The 19441-nt window shown below is 48.1% G+C and overlaps 1 protein-coding gene across 1 annotated transcript; it reads right to left on the minus strand.

Annotated features, from left to right (window-relative positions):
- Positions 1-3823: 3823 nt before the first annotated feature.
- Positions 3824-16297, minus strand: IL2RB (interleukin 2 receptor subunit beta). Its single transcript, XM_073330225.2, has 9 exons — positions 16196-16297; positions 15696-15816; positions 14655-14730; positions 13777-13885; positions 12710-12858; positions 12018-12186; positions 9597-9708; positions 7581-7665; positions 3824-6792 (listed from the first exon to the last, which is right to left on the minus strand). The coding sequence occupies exons 1-9, from the start codon at positions 16275-16277 to the stop codon at positions 5962-5964; spliced, it is 1734 nt and encodes a 577-aa protein (XP_073186326.1). The 5' UTR covers positions 16278-16297; the 3' UTR covers positions 3824-5961.
- Positions 16298-19441: the final 3144 nt, after the last annotated feature.

A 19441-nucleotide genomic window follows, 5' to 3' on the forward strand; every position in this document is an offset into this window, starting at 1 on the left:
AGTGAGAAGTGTAAGGTCATGCATTTAGGGATTAATAACAAGAATTTTAGTTATAAGCTAGGGACGCATCAACTAGAAGTAACGGAGGAGGAAAAGGACCTTGGAGTATTGGTTGATCATAGGTTGACTATGAGCTGCCAATGTGATATGGCTGTGAAAAAAGCTAATGTCGTCTTGGGATGCATCAGGAGAGGTATTTCCAGTAGGGATAAGGAGGTTTTAGTACCGTTATATAAGGCACTGGTGAGACCTCACCTGGAATACTGTGTGCAGTTCTGGTCTCCCATGTTTAAGAAGGATGAATTCAAACTGGAACAGGTACAGAGAAGGGCTACTAGGATGATCCGAGGAATGGAAAACTTGTCTTATGAAAGGAGACTCAGGGAGCTTGGCTTGTTTAGCCTAACTAAAAGAAGGTTGAGGGGAGATATGATTGCTCTCTATAAATATATCAGAGGGATAAATACCAGAGAGGGAGAGGAATTATTTAAACTCAATACCAATGTGGACACAAGAACAAATGGATATAAACTGGCCACTAGGAAATTTAGATTAGAAATTAGACGAAGGTTTCTAACCATCAGAGGAGTGAAGTTTTGGAATAGCCTTCCGAGGGAAGTAGTGGGGGCAAAAGATCTATCTTGCTTTAAGATTAAACTCGATAAGTTTATGGAGGAGATGGTATGATGGGATAACATGGTTTTGGTAATTAAATATTCATGGTAAATAGGCCCAATGGCCTGTGATGGGTTTTTAGATGGGGTAAGATCCAAGTTACCCGGGAAAGAATTTTCTGTAGTATCTGGCTGATGAATCTTGCCCATATGCTCAGGGTTTAGCTGATCGCCATATTTGGGGTCGGGAAGGAATTTTCCTCCAGGGCAGATTGGAAGGCCCTGGAGGTTTTTCGCCTTCCTCTGTAGCATGGGGCACGGGTCACTTGCTGGAGGATTCTCTGCTCCTTGAGGTCTTCAAACTACAATTTGAGGACTTCAATAGCACAGATATAGGTGTGAGGTCTTTTTTAGGAGTGGTGGGTGAAATTCTGTGGCCTGCATTGTGCAGGAGGTCAGACTAGATGATCATAATGGTCCCTTCTGACCTAAATATCTATGAATCTATGAATCTATGAATCTATGTTACCTTACCCACCTCATCTCTGTAATATCCTGGGGCCAACATGGCTACAACAAAGTAAATGGAGTCACCTCAGTGATAATCATTAGTGGAAATTCCCTCTTAGCCGACAGAGGTTACCTTGATATAGCTCTCCCTTGGTATTGTCACTAGTCTGTTATTAGCTGGTGAGGAATAGTCTTTCAGCAGGAAGTCAGGGGTTCAAATCTAGCCTCGGGCCAGCTGAGAATGAAATCTGTTACTATACAGTGTCTTTACCGCAGTTTTTAGTGGACAAGTACTCAGATCACCAAAACTATGTGTTTATTATACAACTCTGGTCACTGTACTATCTGAGCACCTCTCACCCATGAATGAAATTACCCTCCCTACAGCCTGGGACTCAGGGAAGGATCATTATCACCACCATTTTACAGATGGGAAACTGAGGAACAGAGAGACTAAGGGTAAACATTTTAAAAGTGCCTAAAGGACTTAGAAGCCTAAGTCCCATTTTCAAAAGTGATTTAGGGTCATATTTTTAAAGGCATTTAAATGCTTAGCTGCCTTTCTAGGTACCTAATACCTTTATATATCTGGCACTTGAGCACCTAAGGGTAAAATTTTAGAAAACCCCTACATGGCTTAGGAGCTTAAGTCTTATTGAAAGTAAATGGGATGTGGGCTCCTAGGTGCTTAAATTCCTTTTGAAAATGGAACTTAGGCTCCTACATGATTTGGGTGCTTTTGAAAATTGTGCTCCAAGGTCACATGGGAAGTTTGTGACAGTGGGATTGAACCCAGATGTCGTGATTCCCAGGCCAGTGCCTTCAATACGAGATCATCCATCCTTCCTTCCAGAAAACAATTGCCTTGCCTTTGTTTATAGTCTTCGTAGAGAGGCCAAATACTGAGTCCAGGCTAATGTCTACATTACAATTTATGTCAGCAGAAATTATGTTGCACAGGGGTGTGTAAACCATCTCACTGACATAAGCGCCAGTGTGGACAGCAGTGTGTCAGGAGGTGGTTTTGTTATGCCAATGGGAGAGTTCTCTTCCATCAGCATAGAGCATCTTCACGAGACACGCTACTGCAGCACTGCTGCAGCACGGTACGTGTAGACATTAATCTAATCTAACCAATCTGAGTACCACATTCATCACTGTGGTATCTATGAATAAACCAAGAACACAGACCCAAAAGCAAATCTGACTTCAAAGGAGTTGCACCATCAAGGCTGAATTTGGCCCTGAATTACCACTTTCCCATGGTGCGGGATGGGGACTGGCTGTTGTGCAGTTCTCCGCAGGTCAGAAATGAGGTACGTTGGTAGGGATGTCAGGGTAGCGTGTGTGTGTAAACCTGCATTGCTGCTATCTATGTTGTACCTGTGCTCCAGATAGAGGACTCTGTCTCCAGGACTGCTGGCCCAGCACTTTTCACTGGTGCTGGAGTTCAGTTTAATAAGGAAACTATAATTGATGGACACTGTCCTGTGTTGTACTTTTTCTGTGGCTTTGTCCATGCTACATTTGGATCAGCTGGGGGCCCTTTAGACCTTCATGGCACTTCCAAGGAGTCTTCAGGACTCAGCAGAAAAGGGTCGTGAAGCAACTGGCAATGGCTCTTCTACGCCACAACTCAACTAATCTCATATCTGCAGCAACTTTAGACCACATGACCTGGTTTCCTGGAATAAAGGTCCAGTTATCTTCAGATCTTACGCTGAGCACTTCCTGCAACAACACATCACACATTCACACCCCAGAGTGGCTGCTGTCTCACTTCTAGCAGCTTACATGCTTGAAAACCATCAGCATTTTCAGAAGACATTTAGTTGGCCAAGTGATTCTCAGTGGCCTGCGGCAGTTTCGCTGCCAGCAATACTTCCTGAGTCTATCTGGAGGGGATCATAGTGACTAGGTTCTAAAATACAATTTACGTTACTTCTACCCTCCCTATTGCTGTCTGTGACTGAGGGTTAATTCCCCTGAAATGTCTTCCCCTTCCCCTGAAGCTGCTATCAATTACCCAGCTGTCTGTGACTGAAAACTATTCCTCCCGATGCCTCCTTTCTACTCCCTGAGCCCAGTGCTCAGCACATGAATGTCTGTGAATGAGGGTTCATCCCCCTGAAACTGCTATCTGATCCCTACATCTGCTGTCCAAAGGATCTAATTCAAAGCCCACTGAAGTCAATGGGAGTCTTGACATTCTTTTAATAGAGTCATAGAGTATAAGGTAGCCAGAAGGGAGCACAACTAGTCTGACCTCCTGTATAGCCCCAATACCAGCCACACCCTCACATTAAACCCAACAACTGAAATTAGACCAAAGGATTGCAGCCCACAGGAGACTAACTTTGGATCAGGCCCAACAGCTGAACTATCTATGAGTGAAGGACAATCCCCTAAAATACCTCCTTCTGCTCCCTGAGCCTAATCTACCAAGGTCCAACAATCTTTGGCTAAAGGCAAATTCCCTTTCTGCCCCCTGAACTCATTGTTTAGGCAGCAGACTATCTGTGACCAAGAGCTAACCCCCCTCATGCCATCTTCCTGATCCCTGAACTGTGATCAAGAACTAACTTCCATCCAACCAGTAGCATTTGTTAATATCCAAGTTCCCCTACCAAATGGCAAGGAAAAATGTACTATTTTGAAACTGCATTGATTTTTATTTTATTGACAAAAGGGCTGGTATTTGTTACTCATTTTAGCAGCAAGAATGATTAAAAAGCTTATGAAGAAATACGTAGGAACAGAGGAACCGCTATGGGATCATTGGCCATCTAAGCTAGCATTCAGCCTGGCAGTGCTTACTCTTTATGGTGCATCTTGAGAGCTTCCCATAGCACAGTAAATACACTGGGCGGCCTTGTCCTCACTCAGCTGGGAAGCAGTTGTTTCTTCTTTATCCCCAGTCTCTCTGAGATGGTGGGACAACAGGCATCCTGAGACATGTGCAGTGGTTTGGAGAAAGTGCTACAGGAACGGGTTGGCTCCCTGCAACCTTCTCACTGCTAACCAGGCCAGGCTCCATTCTATTGCCATATCAGCAGCACTTTAATGACAAAATCAAACCCAATGGACACCCATTTATCTGACAAGCACAGCGTTCAATTTAATAACTCAGGAGAATGAAAACTGGGAGAATAATTTTGGTGCTGAAACATGAGTACCAGGACAAAGGGGGAAACTCAACTCTAGTGTGGAAATGGGGAACGGTGAATTAAATTTGGGTGAATCTTGGAAGGTTTACAGAAGCGTCCTAAAGATCTGGATAAGTTCCTCAAAAGTTTGGATGCTTACCCAAATTTATTTGGTTTGGAAATCTCATGTGAGAGAGATCAGGTCTTTTTAGCATGAGGTTGGTATTTCCCATGTCTAGACAGGTCTGGAAAGATGGCAAGAAAAAGATACAATAGATACAAAGGATGGTCACAGGAATGGATGGACGGATACCATGGAACCAACATCAGCAGTCTTCCCTCTATCCCCAACCTCCCTGGATATTTCAGCACTTCTGTCCCAAATCAGAAAATATGGAGGCACTACAAAATGCTATCCAAACTTTTTTTGACCCAAATGAACGGACTGAGTTTTGGTTTTAGGCAAAGGTGAGGATCTGTAGTCATTTATCTGGAGCTGATTTACCTGCCTTTACTGCTAATTGGAGAATGATTCCCTCCAAACAAAGGAAGGAATGGGGATTACCAATTAGATGATTTCTACTTACTACAGGATGTGGGATGGACTCTTCCGCAATTATCTTAACATAGTCGAATGACAGGGTTTTGGTTTGTAGGGCAAAGAGGCTTTTGATTTCATTGAAAGATTGCACCAAGAATGGGAAATGTTGTACTCTATTTTATTGCTAGCATCTCACTTGCTTCCCCCACACCTCATAAGATGGGGGAATTTTCCCCAGTATTTTTTGCCGATAGTAGTGATTGTTTTTTTTAATCACATCCCTTGCATGACTTGACTCATTTCTAGCTTTGAATTGTCTTTGAAGACCCAAGCCCAAACCCAGATATCTGGTTGGGACCAAGCTGATTAGAATATTCACTTCACACAGTCTGGAGTGGGAAGGATGCAGGAAATGAAGTAAACCCCAGGCCAATCAGTAAGGACCATCCTTAACCCCTTCCATCACCCCCATCTTCAGCAGCCCCCAGCACTCACTAGCAGCTTAAGTATTTCTACTCCCCTATAGATGCTTACATGCCCTGTAAATTGGTACTTGAGGAATGGAAAGTTTGGCTGCTCAGCCTCAGAGTTTGGTACTATCCTTAAGCTGAGTTGCAGAGCAATCCAATTTCTCTTTCTCCACTTGTCCTATGTACTTTAATAGTTGTAATGCCCCTTTCTGACTTTCTCAATTTCATCTCTATCCATCTGTCTACCCATTCATCTATCTAGTTCTCCTTCCATGGTATCCATCCAGCCACAGTATCTACCAAGATGTTAGCATACCCATGGTGTTGTAAGTACCACAGAATCCATCCATGCACACATCTCTCTTCCTGAGCATCCTTTTTCTTAGGTTTTCATCCCTTCATATGTTCACCCATCCCCAATCCAAAGATGATCTATTAGGGCCTTTACTTTCCCTTCAGGTTGTAGGTTTGGATCACGCTTGTTCCATGTGCCACTAAAGGTCCCATTCCCTTGCAACAGTGAAAAGTACAAGGGTCTCTCTCCACGCTAGTAAAAAGATAGGTCCCACTGGGTTTGTTAAAACTAATGTCCAACTTCTTGTTCTCTCAGACAGTTTGTCTGTTTGTCCATCCCTCCCTCCAGAGAAGGCCTCAAGCTCAGAAGGTTCTCGAGGCAGATCTTAGACCGAATGATGGTTGTATTGGCTTTGGAGCTCACTCAAAGATAGGTAGGCCTCAGTGTTTGGGACCTGGCTGGAGAAAGCTGTCCTGTGGAGATCATCAGTTTGACTTTGCCTCAGAGGCATGGGCTGGGAAAACAAAGAGCTAGCATCTGCCATAGTAGTAGTGGAACTGATTTCAGGGCCTGCGTCCCCAGCCTCTTCTGTGGTTTGAATGGCATCGTTGTCATGCAACCCTGGGATATCTGAGAAGACCATGCCAGGCTTCTGTTGGGATTCAGAGAGCTGTAAAACTGTGACGTTTCCATTCACCTTCTCATCCTGCTCCAATACCGATGCTGGGGATGAGCTCTCGGGTGACAGAAGAGCCTCAGGAAGTGCCCCAAGCCCATTGGTTGTGTTCTGTATCTCTCCCACAAAGGAACTGTTCTGGAAACCTTGGTTTGCTTCGATGCAATGAAGAAATCCGGAAGAGAACAGTGGCAGGTCATTCTCCAGCATGCAGAGATCTGGGGAAGGGAGTGCTCCGTAGGAATCACCATCTTCACTGCCACTGCTCTTCCGGGCGAAAGGCTCGTAGGTGAAATACACCTGGCAGGGCTCAATCTCATAGGAGTCAGGGAGGTGGAAAAAGAAGTAGCCTTGGTTGGTGAAGCAGCTAGTCAGTGAGTGCCCGCTGGTTTCTGGGGGGGCACCAGAGGTGAGAAAAGCCTTGGGAAGGAGAAGCTGGGACTCCTGTTTCTCCTTCTGAATTATCTCTAGCTCTGAGATCTCTGGGGAGATACTGCTCATGCTGAAGAGAGACGTGGAAAATGGAGAGGAGAGCCATTTCTGAAGCGGAAGGAAGGGAAACACAGAAGAGATATTATTATGTTCAAAGTGGCAGCAGTATAACACTCTCACAACAGAGACACAGAGGCCTAGGGTCTCTTTTCCTTCATGCCCATGATGAATACACTCCGGACATCTCCCATACAGAATATACGCCCTTATCATCACTCCTCTGGGATCTCCATAGGGAATAGGTCCCTGGGGATCCCTCGCCAGGCTCTGAGCCATTTTAAAAGAAGGAACCAGCCTCAAGAGCTTTCCATGCGTGATCTCCATAAAAAAAGGGAGGAAGAAAAAGAAAGGGATCTAGAAATAGAGAAAGAGAGAGAGTAGCAGAGAAAAAGAGAGGAGTTGAAGGGAGAGAGAGGAAGAACATGACTAACAGCCAGAGGAGGGACTAGAGGAAGTGAAGAAGAAGGCATAGAAGCAGGATGGGATGGTCTCCAAGAGCCTTGAGCTCTCCTATACTCCTGTGTGCTCTCTCAGCCCTTCCTGTCAGCAGAGCAGAGTGCTGAGGTTTGGTGGTTTGTACTTTCTTGGTTCTTTACTTAGAGATGCAGCAGCCAAGTGGCAGCTTAGAAAGGTCAAAAATAAAACTAAAGCAAATCCCCCAGCAGCAACCAGTGCTGGAGGGTCCAGTGATACACGCACACACTAGATCTGGGAGCCGGACATCCTTCCCATCCATCTGCAGCATGAGGGAGGCAGCCAGTCGTCTCCTTCTTTCCCTCCTCGTCCTTCTCTGACCCCCCTCCCATGAACAGCCCGCCTGCCCCTGGTCCCCATACCTGAACGTCGCCTCTGTGCACAGTGCTCAGCGGGGGAAAGAACTTGTCTGGGTCTGGAATGTAAATCTTCAGCACCTTCTTAAGCCTTCACCAGAGAGAGAGAGAGAGAGAGAAGTGAACGTGATATGTAGACCTACGGTCTTCCAGGGGCCTGACCCTCTGCTCACTGGCACCAGTGTAAATGAATAATATCTCCACTAAAGTCACTGGAGTTATGCTGGTATAAAAATGGTGTAAGTAAGGGAGAACCAAGCCCCAGAGCTCTTTATCCCCCATCCCGCACCCGTAGCCTGAGAAAATCTCTGCATTTGCCGATGGATGTATTAGGGACACAGAAATTGAGAGAGAAAATGGTATTGCAAAAGCTATTTCCCTCAGCCCTATCCCCAGAGCTGATAATGTCGCCATTCACCAACATCCTTGCCTGCCTCTCCCTGTTGCCCAGGCCTGTCCATTCCTTTCATTAGCTGCCAAGCTGGGAGAGTCGCCATCTTTGGTCCAAATTCCTGGTATGGTTTCCAAGGCCTGGTTGCCATGAGCTGATTGTGCCTCACTTGGTTGCCATCACAGCGATGCAGAGATTGCAGAAATTGCAGTGCCATCATGAAATGGCAGCATGAGATGGCAACACTACAATCTCCATGTCCTGTCATCAGGATTCAGCATGGCAGTGTTGTATGGCGTTCACACTGCAGCACCACTTCATGACGCCTTACACCATCATGACATAACAAGCTACACTGGTATTGCCAGACCATACCAGAGCCAAGTCATCCTGTCTGCTTTTCCTGTCTCTCAAAGTGGCCAATACCGAATCCTTCAGATACTTAAAGGTCTCCTAATGCACCTTTACTGTGCAATAATCTATGGTGAGGGGAATTCCTCCTGACCCCCTTCAGCCTGTGCTCTGAAGCAGGAGGATTTGATAGTCCTTGTACATTTATACTAGCTTGCATCACTGCAGATGCTATTTTCATTCCTGCATGACTAATCCTTTTCTGCACAGCATTATCCTGCATCATTGAGTTCCACAGGTTAATTATACATTCCGGGAAGAGGATTAGCTGTGTTTATATGTGTTGTAAACAGAGTGCTCCCTTGCCCTTGCATTATGACACAGGGTAAACAGGAGAGGCCAGTTGGCTTTCTCTAGTCCCATAATCATTTTACACACTCCTAAAATCTCTCCTCCTCTGCAAATGAAATAGTCCCCCTCTGTAATCCATCTTTATAGGCAAGCACCTCCCCCCTCTGATATTTGGATTGCTTTTCCCTGTGTCTTTTTTTATTCTGCTGTGTCCCTTTCTGAAATGAGGTGACTAAAACTGAAACCATTTTCAATGTCCATGATGCTGTCAGGCTATTCTCTATATTATTGTACCGGGTGCCCTTGTGCGGCATGTTCAGCATTAATTCAGAACAATATCAGGACAGAAATGATGGACAGGAAGAGGTTTAAATCAGCATCCCACCAAAAAAAGGTAGAACTATCCTGAGTGCAGGGGCCTGTCCCATGACCTATAATCAGAGGGTGAAATCCAAACCTTATGCAGTGGGCCTGCATGCAGTCCAAGCACTAGTCATGTCCCACTGTAGCACTGTTTTGAGAGATTAAGGGGTGCATAGGCCTTGTTCTGGTTCTTCTACACAAAGGTGAATTTCAGCTAGACGGTCAGATTTCTAAAGGTATTTAGGCACCTAACTCCTATTGATTTCAATGTGAATTCCTTTAAAAATATGGCCCAAAGAGAGAGTGTCCTGTGGCTATTTTGAGCTTGGTGATGTTATGACATCTCGCTGTGTCACAGTGTCTCAGCATCATGGTGCAAACACTGAATTCCCTCACTGTCAGGGCGTCCCTTGGGACAATGCCAGTAGCAACCCAGAGAGGCAGAATGACTCAGCTCCAACTCAGACTAAGGAACTCTGGCCTCATCTGAGAGACAGAAAATGAGGACAGAAAGGCACTCTGGGCTTGGGACAGGGTCTGGAGGGGACCATTCATGTCCCTTTTACCTTTTCAATGGCTGTGAGGTGATGATCAAGACAATGATGACAACAACGAAGATGGTGCAGATGGTCCCCACAAGGGCTGGCATCGTAAGCTGAAGGTCCCCCGGGGCTAGTTCTGCAAGAGGGGAGAGAGAGTTACTGGAAAGAGCCAGCCAGAACAGAGGAAATGGGAACCCCAGTCACTCCAGTTGGTTTTTTTTCACTTCTGAACAAAGAGGTTTGAGATCCAGGTCAGATAAGTGGGTGACTGGCCTTTATGATTAGGAACAGATCTGAGCCCCCCGAGCCTTGCCAATGCACCTCACAGCTCACCTGCAGCCTCTCTCTGCTATTCCTGTCCTGGACTGCCACACAACTGCAATGACCATGCACTTCATCCTTGACTTGCCACCCCCCTGCTATTCCCTCTTCAGCATAGCTCTACAAATGCACCTCAGCTCCGTCCTGCCCCACTCCTGTTACTCTTCATCTTCTGTCCCCTCTGCCAGGGCGCCTCATTTTGGACCTGCCGAGCCCCCTGGAATAGGGGAAAGGGTGCAGAGGAGAGAAGAGGGAAGGGAGCAGTGGGACACCTTTGGAGAAGCTTCTCCCTCATGTCCTTGAGATGTTAATAAGATCCCTTTGTTTCCTCCACCTCGGGGAACTTTGGCTCCCAGTTGCCACGACAGCTGGTTGTAGTTGAATCCTTTTCACTGACATCATATGCTATCAAAGTTTGATAGCCACAGCAAAACACTGCCCCTTCTAAACATAGCTGCTCCGTTTATATCATTACCTGCCTCAGCATGGGGGGACCCACGAGCTGCCTACTTCCTGTGAAGAAACTAAAACTAAAAGGAGCCAAGGACTCACCAGACACTCCTGCTGGAGATGGGATTTGCCAAGGCTGCAGGCTGCACAGGCTTCTGACTGGCCTGGACAGCTAGCCCTGCTCTGCACTGCCCACAGAGGAGTCCTGGGGTAACATTTTGCAGAAGCTGTTTAGACAGCTAACTCCCATTGATTTCAACAGGCGTTAGGCACCTCAGGACATTTAAACATCAGGCCCCACGGCACTTCAGAGCCTAGGTCCCACTGATTTTCAGTGAGCCTTAAGCACTGAAGGGCCCAAGTCACTTTTGAAAATGGGACTTAGGCTCCTAAGTTACAGGGGCTCTCTGGAAAGTGTTCCCCAGGCCTCTTGCTCCCCTGGTCAGGGAGTTGCTCTGCTGCACTTAGTGAGGGGAGGCCCCCACTGGAGTCTGTGACTGGAATCATGGCCCACTCCCATTGACTTTAATGGGGCCAGGCTTTCACTCTGGGGCTCTTGTGCTTTGGACCAGCAGGCCCTGCTCACCTGACCTGGGTCTAGGATTACAGGAAAGGCTCCTCTCAAGCTATTCCCCATCTTTCTATTGTACTTTGATTTGTGCATCCCTCCACTCCCCTACTTTTCCTGCTCCCACATAACTCCAGCCCTTGTTGTCCCCTGTGCCTCTCTCCCAGGGCCAGATTTAGAGGAAGGCGACCCAGGGGCGCCGGGCTTGGGGTGCTGTTTTTGTTGTTAGCGACAAAAGGGAAAATAGAATGTTTGAAGTAAAATGTTTCAGGTATTCCATATGTGGATTCATTTTTGACTGACCCTGTACAATGTTCTGGACCTTTGTAGAATCTCATGGAACATTCCAGACTTTCTGAGAACTACATTTTCCTTGAACATCCTAGAATGTCGTCAGCCGTGCCCTCGTGGGTATATACGGGATGGGGCATCGCCAGTCAGTCAGTGAGATATAAGAACGAAGGGAAGTGATGTGAGATCCCAGCTGCGATACTGTGAACCTTGTTTTATTGTGTAATTGTGAAAGTCTACTTTTGTTTTAAGACTTGAAGAGAGTAAGTAGCGACTAATAAAGGACATATTTAATGAAACATCAGAGATATCTATCAAACCCCTACCTGTAGGGGTTATAATATAAAAGAATATATTGTTACTTCTTTTGAACTAAAGGACTAGCGTTAATAGTCTAAGGCTGTCACCACTGTAACACTAGTTAATACTGCCCCATCCAATGTTGGTGCACTGTTCAATTTCTTGACGTTAGTACACTTCAGTTATTCTTAAAATTAAAAAGTTTCTATAAGCTCAGAGGAAACAAATGTTTTTATTTGCTTATATATAGCATGAATAAATACTGATTTATAGATCCTAGCTTGCAAATTTATCATTTTGTATGCCAGCGACAAATCATGCAGGCAAACCATGCATCAAAGTTATGATATGCCCTACACATTCAATAAAAAATAAGGTACTCAAAAGTTTAACAAAGGGGGGAGGGTGCACCAAAGACGCCCCTCACCTGGGGCACCATTTGGACTAGGGTTGTCCCTGCTCTCTCATCACCTATCTCCAAGCCCTGGCCTACCCACTCCTCTGAGTCTCATTACCTGAATATCCGCTATGATTAGTCCTCCATGCAAGCGTCTTGCTCCAGTTGCTCCACACACCATATGTGTTTGGCTTCACGCGAACTGAAGCCTCATACTCTGAGTCTGGCGAAAGGTTCTCAAGCCTCACCCATTCCTGGTCCTGCTTGATAGAGAGGAGCATGGCAGGCTGGAATGGAGTAAAAGTTACAGAGTGATTGCTATGTTCTCCCATCCACAGTCTACACCATCACACCTCTCCGCTGTCTAATCAGAACAGAATTGGCTCGGGGCCTCTCCCAGCCAGCATATCCTATATCCAAAGCTGTACCAGGAGGGCACCCCTTGCCCACATCAAAGCCCCTCTGCTCCACAGTGGGAGGAGACCCATTCTACCTTTTCCATCGCCGCAGTCTTGTCTGTCCCATACTGGGAGGACACCATTCTGATGCCTCTCATCCCAGCACTGGGCAGACTGGAACTTCCCTTTGCTTCCCTGCCGTCACCATACGCTGGCAGATAAAGCTGAAGTAGGAGTCACTGCCCCCTTTGGCCTCTCCTCTGAGGCAAGGGCATTGCAGCCATCTGGGGAAGGGTCTAGAGCACAAGCGGGAATAGCAGGTTCTTTGCAGTAAGGCGGCTCTGTCCTCCTCCACTAGTTACAGGCCTGAGGCCCATCAGCAGGAGAAGCTAGTCTGGGATCCTGCACTCACCTCCCAGGGCTTTGTGCGATCTCTGCACAACACTTCAAATTCCCGTTTCTTTTTTAAGTAGTGAGACGAAATAGGAATTCTCCAAGTTAAATTGTAGCTGGAGTCACTGGTGTTTACCACTTGGAGGTTGTCAGGTGGCCTCAGCTGTACTGGGGAGAGAAGAGTGAGAGAGGCATTGGGACACACACCATGGGAAACAAAAGCAAACGCTACAATAGCGTTTTGCGCTCTCTCTCTCTCTCTGTTATGTGGCTTCATTGGCAGACACCCCTCTCCGGGGATGATCTCTGGGCCGTTCCACTGGGTGTGCGCATCTGTGAACCCACCCCAATCATTTGTCCCAAACAATTCATTTTGTGAAGATTGTCTCTTTTCCTGTTCCCCAGGGCGCTCTGCTTCTGCCCCCATTGAAATAGATGGCAAAAGTCCCGATGACTTTAGTGGAACAGGATCAGAGTCAAGCAATCTGTAGTCTTGCTAGGATTTTTTCCCCCACTAACTACAGAGGGCCAGTTGCTCAGCTGGGGTAAATCGGCACTGCCCCATTGCAGGCAGTAGTGCTGCATAGATTGACACCAGCAAAGGATCTAGCTCAACTTTTGCCACCAAAGGGCACAGCTTTAACAGATGAAGCTCTTATCCCCAGATCAATGCACCCAGGCTGGGGGCAGAGGGTGGTTGGTACCAAGCAGTATGTCAGAGCCTGTGCCCAGGGGAGCGGCAGTGCAATGCTGGAAGCAACAGGAGGAGGCATGGCGAATCTGTGGCAGGTAGTGTGACTAGACAGCAAATGTGAAAAATCGGGACAAGGGGTAGGGGGTAATAGGAGCCTATATAAGAAAAAGACCCCAAAACTGGGACTGTCCCTATAAAATTGGGACATCTGGTCACCTAGTGGCATGGCGTGACCGAGTGAGCATACAGTGGCAGTGGGGCAGGGAGACGAGGCAAGCCTGAGATCAGGCATGGGGTAAACAGAAGGATGCCTGGGGCGGACAAGGTGGCACAGGGGACAGATCTAACCACAGACGGAAGCCTTGGAGGATCAAACACTGATTAACACTCACTGTTGTCCCATGGTTTGAATTCCTGCTGTTGCATCACAGTTGTCCAGTTTTCCCCAACTTGGCAGGACACAGTCAGGTTAAGTGAGTCTGCAATGGTGAAGACCTGCCACTGCAGGAAAATTTGCTATTCGCATTACTAGTCCCCCACTATGTATTGTTCACATTTCTAAGGCCTCTATCGTCACAGGGATGTTAATGCATGACCATCATGCCTCCCATCCTAAGGCTCTCAAAGTGCTTTTCACATCTTAATAAGCAGGGCAGTGTTAGATTAGCCCCACTGGGGAAACTGAGGGATAGAGATTAGATGAGTTAAATATTCAAGAAGTGTTATCTCTTTTTCCACAAGGAGTGGAGTGTAAAGCAGATTGAAGCTGGGTAGGGGTGGCAGGGGCTTCTCCTTAAGTACCATCGGTCCTGCAGGATGCGATAATCAGGTTGTGTCACAGCTTCTCTGCCTTTATGCCACAACAACGCAGCCTCAGAGAGCATCACCCTGTGAGTACACACGGTCAGCACCTGGGGAGGCCATAACTCTGTGGGCACCATAACAGACCTGTGACCTCAGGCTGCAAGGCTCTGGACTGACCCATGGAAACAGGCACTGGGGCCTGCGTAGTTCTTGATGGGCTATGACTGGCGACGCAAGGAAGGGAGCTAAATACAACTATAATAACAGTGTGACACCTCCTGGGGTTTGTAGCAGATTGGCTGGGACGGTGACTGGATACTGACCCCTTGGAACCCTGCCCCAAGTCAGGAAATAAAGTTTTCTCTCATAGCACCACTTCTGTGTGCCACACTGTTATTACAGTGATAACCCATATACCAATCACCCCCAGCCCCTTTTATTAGCCAGTACATTTCAGTTGGCTTACCTCAACAATGTCTTCACTGAAGGCTAGTTCACATCTCCTGGGTGCCATGCTAGGAAATTCACAACTCTTTAGATCCCTGTCAGAGAGAAGACCAGAATACTGCTGAGCTGGAGGGGCTTGTATGCATGTAATTATTTATTTAGATTGGAAATCATCACAGGCACCCATCCAAGGCATTAGGCACCCAGACATCCTTGCTACTCCAATACAACGGAATCCCAACAGCATTAAACTAATGGTAACAGGAACTCAGCCAGCCACCTATATCACCTTCACTGATGTGAGGAGCACACCCTCAGCCTCCCTCCAAAACCCATCTCAAACAGATGTCTTTGACAGCGTGCCCAGAAAGTCATCAGATTCAAAGTATTATGGACCAGGCAGGGGGGAAGTTGCAGAGTCCTGGTGCTCTCACAGGCAAAACCCTGCCAGCCACCCACTCTGTTTTATGCCCAGCACCGCTGTGGCAGCTGCTGCAAGAGGAACTGTCTCCTGCATCCCTCCCCAGTGCTGCAGGGAGCACTGAGAAGGTGAACCACATTTTCCCTCCTACACACCTTGCAAGGCACTACTGCAAGAGGAGGGGAGGAGATGGAGTCAAACTGCTGCTCTACTCAGTGGGAGTCCTCTAGCCACTGCCACCTGCCTCTCTCCCCACCGGTGCTGACCTGCCCAGTTCCTCACCCAGCTCAGAGTTCAAAGACCTAGTACTGGGCGGGCGCCTGGAGCCCATTTGCTCTGACTCACTGTCCCCATTCAAGGGAAACTTGCTCTGCTTTCCACCCCACACATCAGCCCTGGCGAGCCCACTACCACAGTGGACACACCCATGCAGTCTCAGGAAAGCCAACAGCCGTCTGTGGAGACCCACCAACCACAAGAACCAAAGCAGACCTGTTCCTCAAATGAGCACCCACCTAACCACCAAAGGGGGTCTGGCTCCTCACCTGACCAACAACCCCATAGCTATAGACCACCGAGCCAAGATGATAATTAGAGCCTGACATTCACTGGCTTTGCTAAATAATTTCAGCCACGTACCTCTCATCAGTGTGAAACAAAGCGTCAAGTTGGCACAGTGCTTCTGTGTCATTCCTGTCTGGAGCCCAGGTGCAAAAGAGAGTCGCCCGCGAGTCATAAAAACAAGTTAGATTTGAGGGTGCTATGAATGGAGAAAAGATGGCATTACATCAATCCTGTCATGACAAAGGCATTAAGCATTAATGATCATTTCATCCAGTTCCATGCAGTGCCCAATTCATAGGCTGGCTAGTGCCCTGAAGAAACATCCAAGAAACACCTCCAAACAAGAATGGAAGAAACCTATGGCCCTTCTCACTTCTTCAATGCCCCAGAATGAAGAACCCCCAATAGGAACATGTATATTGCGTCGCTTTTGCTTAGTGCTTCCTGCCCTGTTGCAAGACATGGACAAACCTTCAAATTTCAGTGATCTTCCCATATCACATAAGGATAAATAGTGTCCCCACCCGCACACATCCCTAATTCTCCTGCTGGGACATAGGAGGACATTTTCTTACCCTGAGTGATTTTTGATGCCAGTGAAACATCTAGAAGGATGGACAGCCAGAGGCAAAGCAGAAGGGGAGGAGAAGGCTTCATCTCTGCCGTACACAGGAAGGGCTCGCACTGGAAGAGAGAAGAAGACACACACCCCAGCACAGGTGAGGATGACAAAGTTCCACACTTCTCTGTGGAGGAGGTCCCTGCAATAATCTTCTCCCTTGGTGCTATTACCAGGAGTCTGAGGCACTTCCAAGGTCTGCCCCCAACTGAAGCTCTGCATACACCCCAAGCTGCCCATGCCTGATGCCCAGATTAAATCCCACTCAACAGATTGCACCTATCTCCATAATCTGACCTGTCTCCTTCCTTGTGTGCTTTGCTCCGCAGTGAAACACTTTGCAATGCTAGCATTTAAACTGATAACGAAGTCAATGCCTTCTTGAAATGAATATGAGAGCACACCACTCAGAGCTGTTGTTTCAGGGAGGCTGCTGACTCAGGCAGACAGTACTGCCGGAGTCGCACCCAGTTTACATTATGAAGGGGTTTCTTTTCAACCCTAAGAACTCGCGACTTCAGGGAGTGGTTGTAGTTAATTAGCTGTGGGGTCAGGGGCCTTCTGGGTGGTCGGGAGTGTTAGTGGAGGGGCTAGGGATTAGTGGACGGAGTCTGAAGAACCTGAGTGGGACAGGGAAAATGAGGGTCATAGAAAGGATTTCATGTTCGGTAAATCTAGGTTTCAACATACTGACACACCCCGGGTCTCCGTGTTTGGACAGTCCTGAGCTACACCCCACACATAGCTCCAAGGATGGGCCCCACCCAGCGCAGCCTCGGAAGGAGCATTCGCTCTCCATATCCGTACCGCCCCAGGCTTCACCCACACTCATGCAGCTCCTCCAATGGCACCCCATTTTGCCCAGGGTCGTGGCAGGGGGAATAGCCCTCTATGTGCTCGAAAGGGGAGCCCTGGGTTGGTTGTACAAAACGAGGCGGTGTCTTGAGCAAACCCCGGACCCTTGTGGGAGGGGGCAGGACCTGTGATGGCTTGCCAGAGGGCTGCCATAGGGCACGGTCAGATTCCAGTTCTGATAGAAGATTTCAGTTCAGAGAAAGAGAGCAAACAAACAACAACCATCCTGTTCTTGGGAAATGTGGGGCATGATGAGAGGAGGGATGTGGAAACAGAGAGAGAGAGAGACAGAGATAAATAAACGATCAGACCTGGCCAATAGCTAGAAAAATATGTCAGACTGAAACTCCTTCCAAGAAGCTTCTCAGTTCAGCCACCCCCGTGTGGGAGCCGCTTGACATCGCCCCATTACCTTCCTATGCGATGGCCTCCTTAGCTGTGCAGTCGTGCCAGAGATGGCCCTCGGGGACTGGACCAGTCCGTCCAGTGGAGCTCAGGTGCCAGCCTTCAAATGGCAAGAGGTGGGGTGGGGCAAGAGTGGCTTCCAGTTCAGCACATGGCACTGCTAGTGGGAATGGACAGGGGCCGGAGCCGGGCAGCTCTGCAAGCACAAAGGGCTTGCTAGCTATCTGTCATTTCTTCACCTTGAGCACAGGAAGCTGCATCTAGCTTGCCCCGTCAAAGCGAGACTAAGCTCCGGAGTCCCGAAATGGCTAGCGAGGCCGAGAATAAAAAGCCCCAAACCACGTCCACTTCCTGACGGTAAAGGTGATGAGAGGGGGTGGGAAGGAATCAGGTATGAGGCTGCAGCACTAGGCTGAATTGGAGACTGGTCTGTGCGCAGTGCTACGCGAAGATATATCTCTGGGTGCGTGCCCCCTGCACACAAACACGCCCACAGTGACACGTGGACATGCTGATATTGGTTTAAGACTAGTTACACTGGGTTTGCTTGCCCCTACACATACCCAATACCAAACCCGATATAAGCCAGGTGTAAACTGATTTAAAAGCAACCCCACATGCACACGTTATACCAACTTCACTAAATCAGTTTGAAATCATGCCTGTAGTTCAGCCTGTGCAACTTTGTGTGTCTAGAGGGCCTCAGAAACAACCTCCCCACTCACACACGCAGTTGCACCACACACAACTACACCCTTCCCGCACACACAACTCCTCTGCCCACACGCCACTCACACAAACAAACAGACCCCTTGCCCCACAGAAATAATGATGGTTGGCTCTGTGCGTCTACACTGGCTGCTACCTGAGGGGCTCAGTTAATTAATCCACACAACACAACCATGAGGCAAGGATAAGACCCATTTTACAGATGGCCCGGAGAGGTTATGAAGCAACTTGCTCACTCAACAGGTAAGCAGTAGTGCCAGGAATAGAACCCCAGGAGTCCTGGCTCCTTCTCCTCTGTAGTGACCAGGGCAGAAGGCTCCTTTCACGCGACAGCCCCCACAGAGATGGCTCCTTAAGATGCACTCCTGCACATTTTCACAACACCCAGATATTGCCTCCACCCCACACTACACACCCAGATAGACACAAACGCAACCCGATTCTCAAACTCCCCACACTTCACAACAAACACCGGCACACACGCATCCCCCGACGCCCACTCCTCCCCCCCGTCCCTCATACACACAAATAGCATTCTCTGAAGTACAACCGATCACATTTCCTGTCTGGTTAGGGCTGCACAAACATGGCCCATGGTGTTGGAGCCTAGCTGCGGCACGTCTGCAGTGATCACTGAGCTGAACACTCCCTGCGTCCAGGCCTCAGCACCTCTGAGGTGTGAGCACAGGTCCAGCAGAAGGTTTTGCTGAGCGTCTGGGAGATGAACCCTAAGTCACAGAGAGCTCCAGGATGGGCAATTTCAGAGAGCAGAATGCAGGGATGTTGTGGGACTGGCCCTCTGCGACGGCCAACCTGGACAAGTGGGTTCAGGGAGTGCTGGGGAGAGGGTTAGCTCTTTGTCACGGACAGGCCAGCACAGAAAGTGGGTGTGAGAGAGGTTAGCTCTCAAATACAGAGAATCCAGGAGTAAGACAGTGGTTTGAGGGAATGGGAACAGTTATTTTTACAGAGATTGCAGTTGAGGGCTGTGTGGGGTGTAACTCCTCACATGAATCCTGAGAGGGTAAATTAAGCCCAGCAGGAACAGGAGGGGCTTGTATAAAGCCAGCTGTTGGAAAAGGCTGCAGTCACTCCCCAGGAGAAGGGAGGAGTGTTTGGAGGCTGCAGAGCCATGTAGCCTGCAGTAGCTCTCTGGGAGCAGGGAGTGGTGAAGCTGGCTGACCCAGCGAAGGAAGGTTAGGAAAGGGATCAG

Source organism: Lepidochelys kempii, chromosome 1, assembly GCF_965140285.1.
Source record: "Lepidochelys kempii isolate rLepKem1 chromosome 1, rLepKem1.hap1, whole genome shotgun sequence".
NCBI classification, from domain to species: Eukaryota; Metazoa; Chordata; order Testudines; family Cheloniidae; genus Lepidochelys; species Lepidochelys kempii.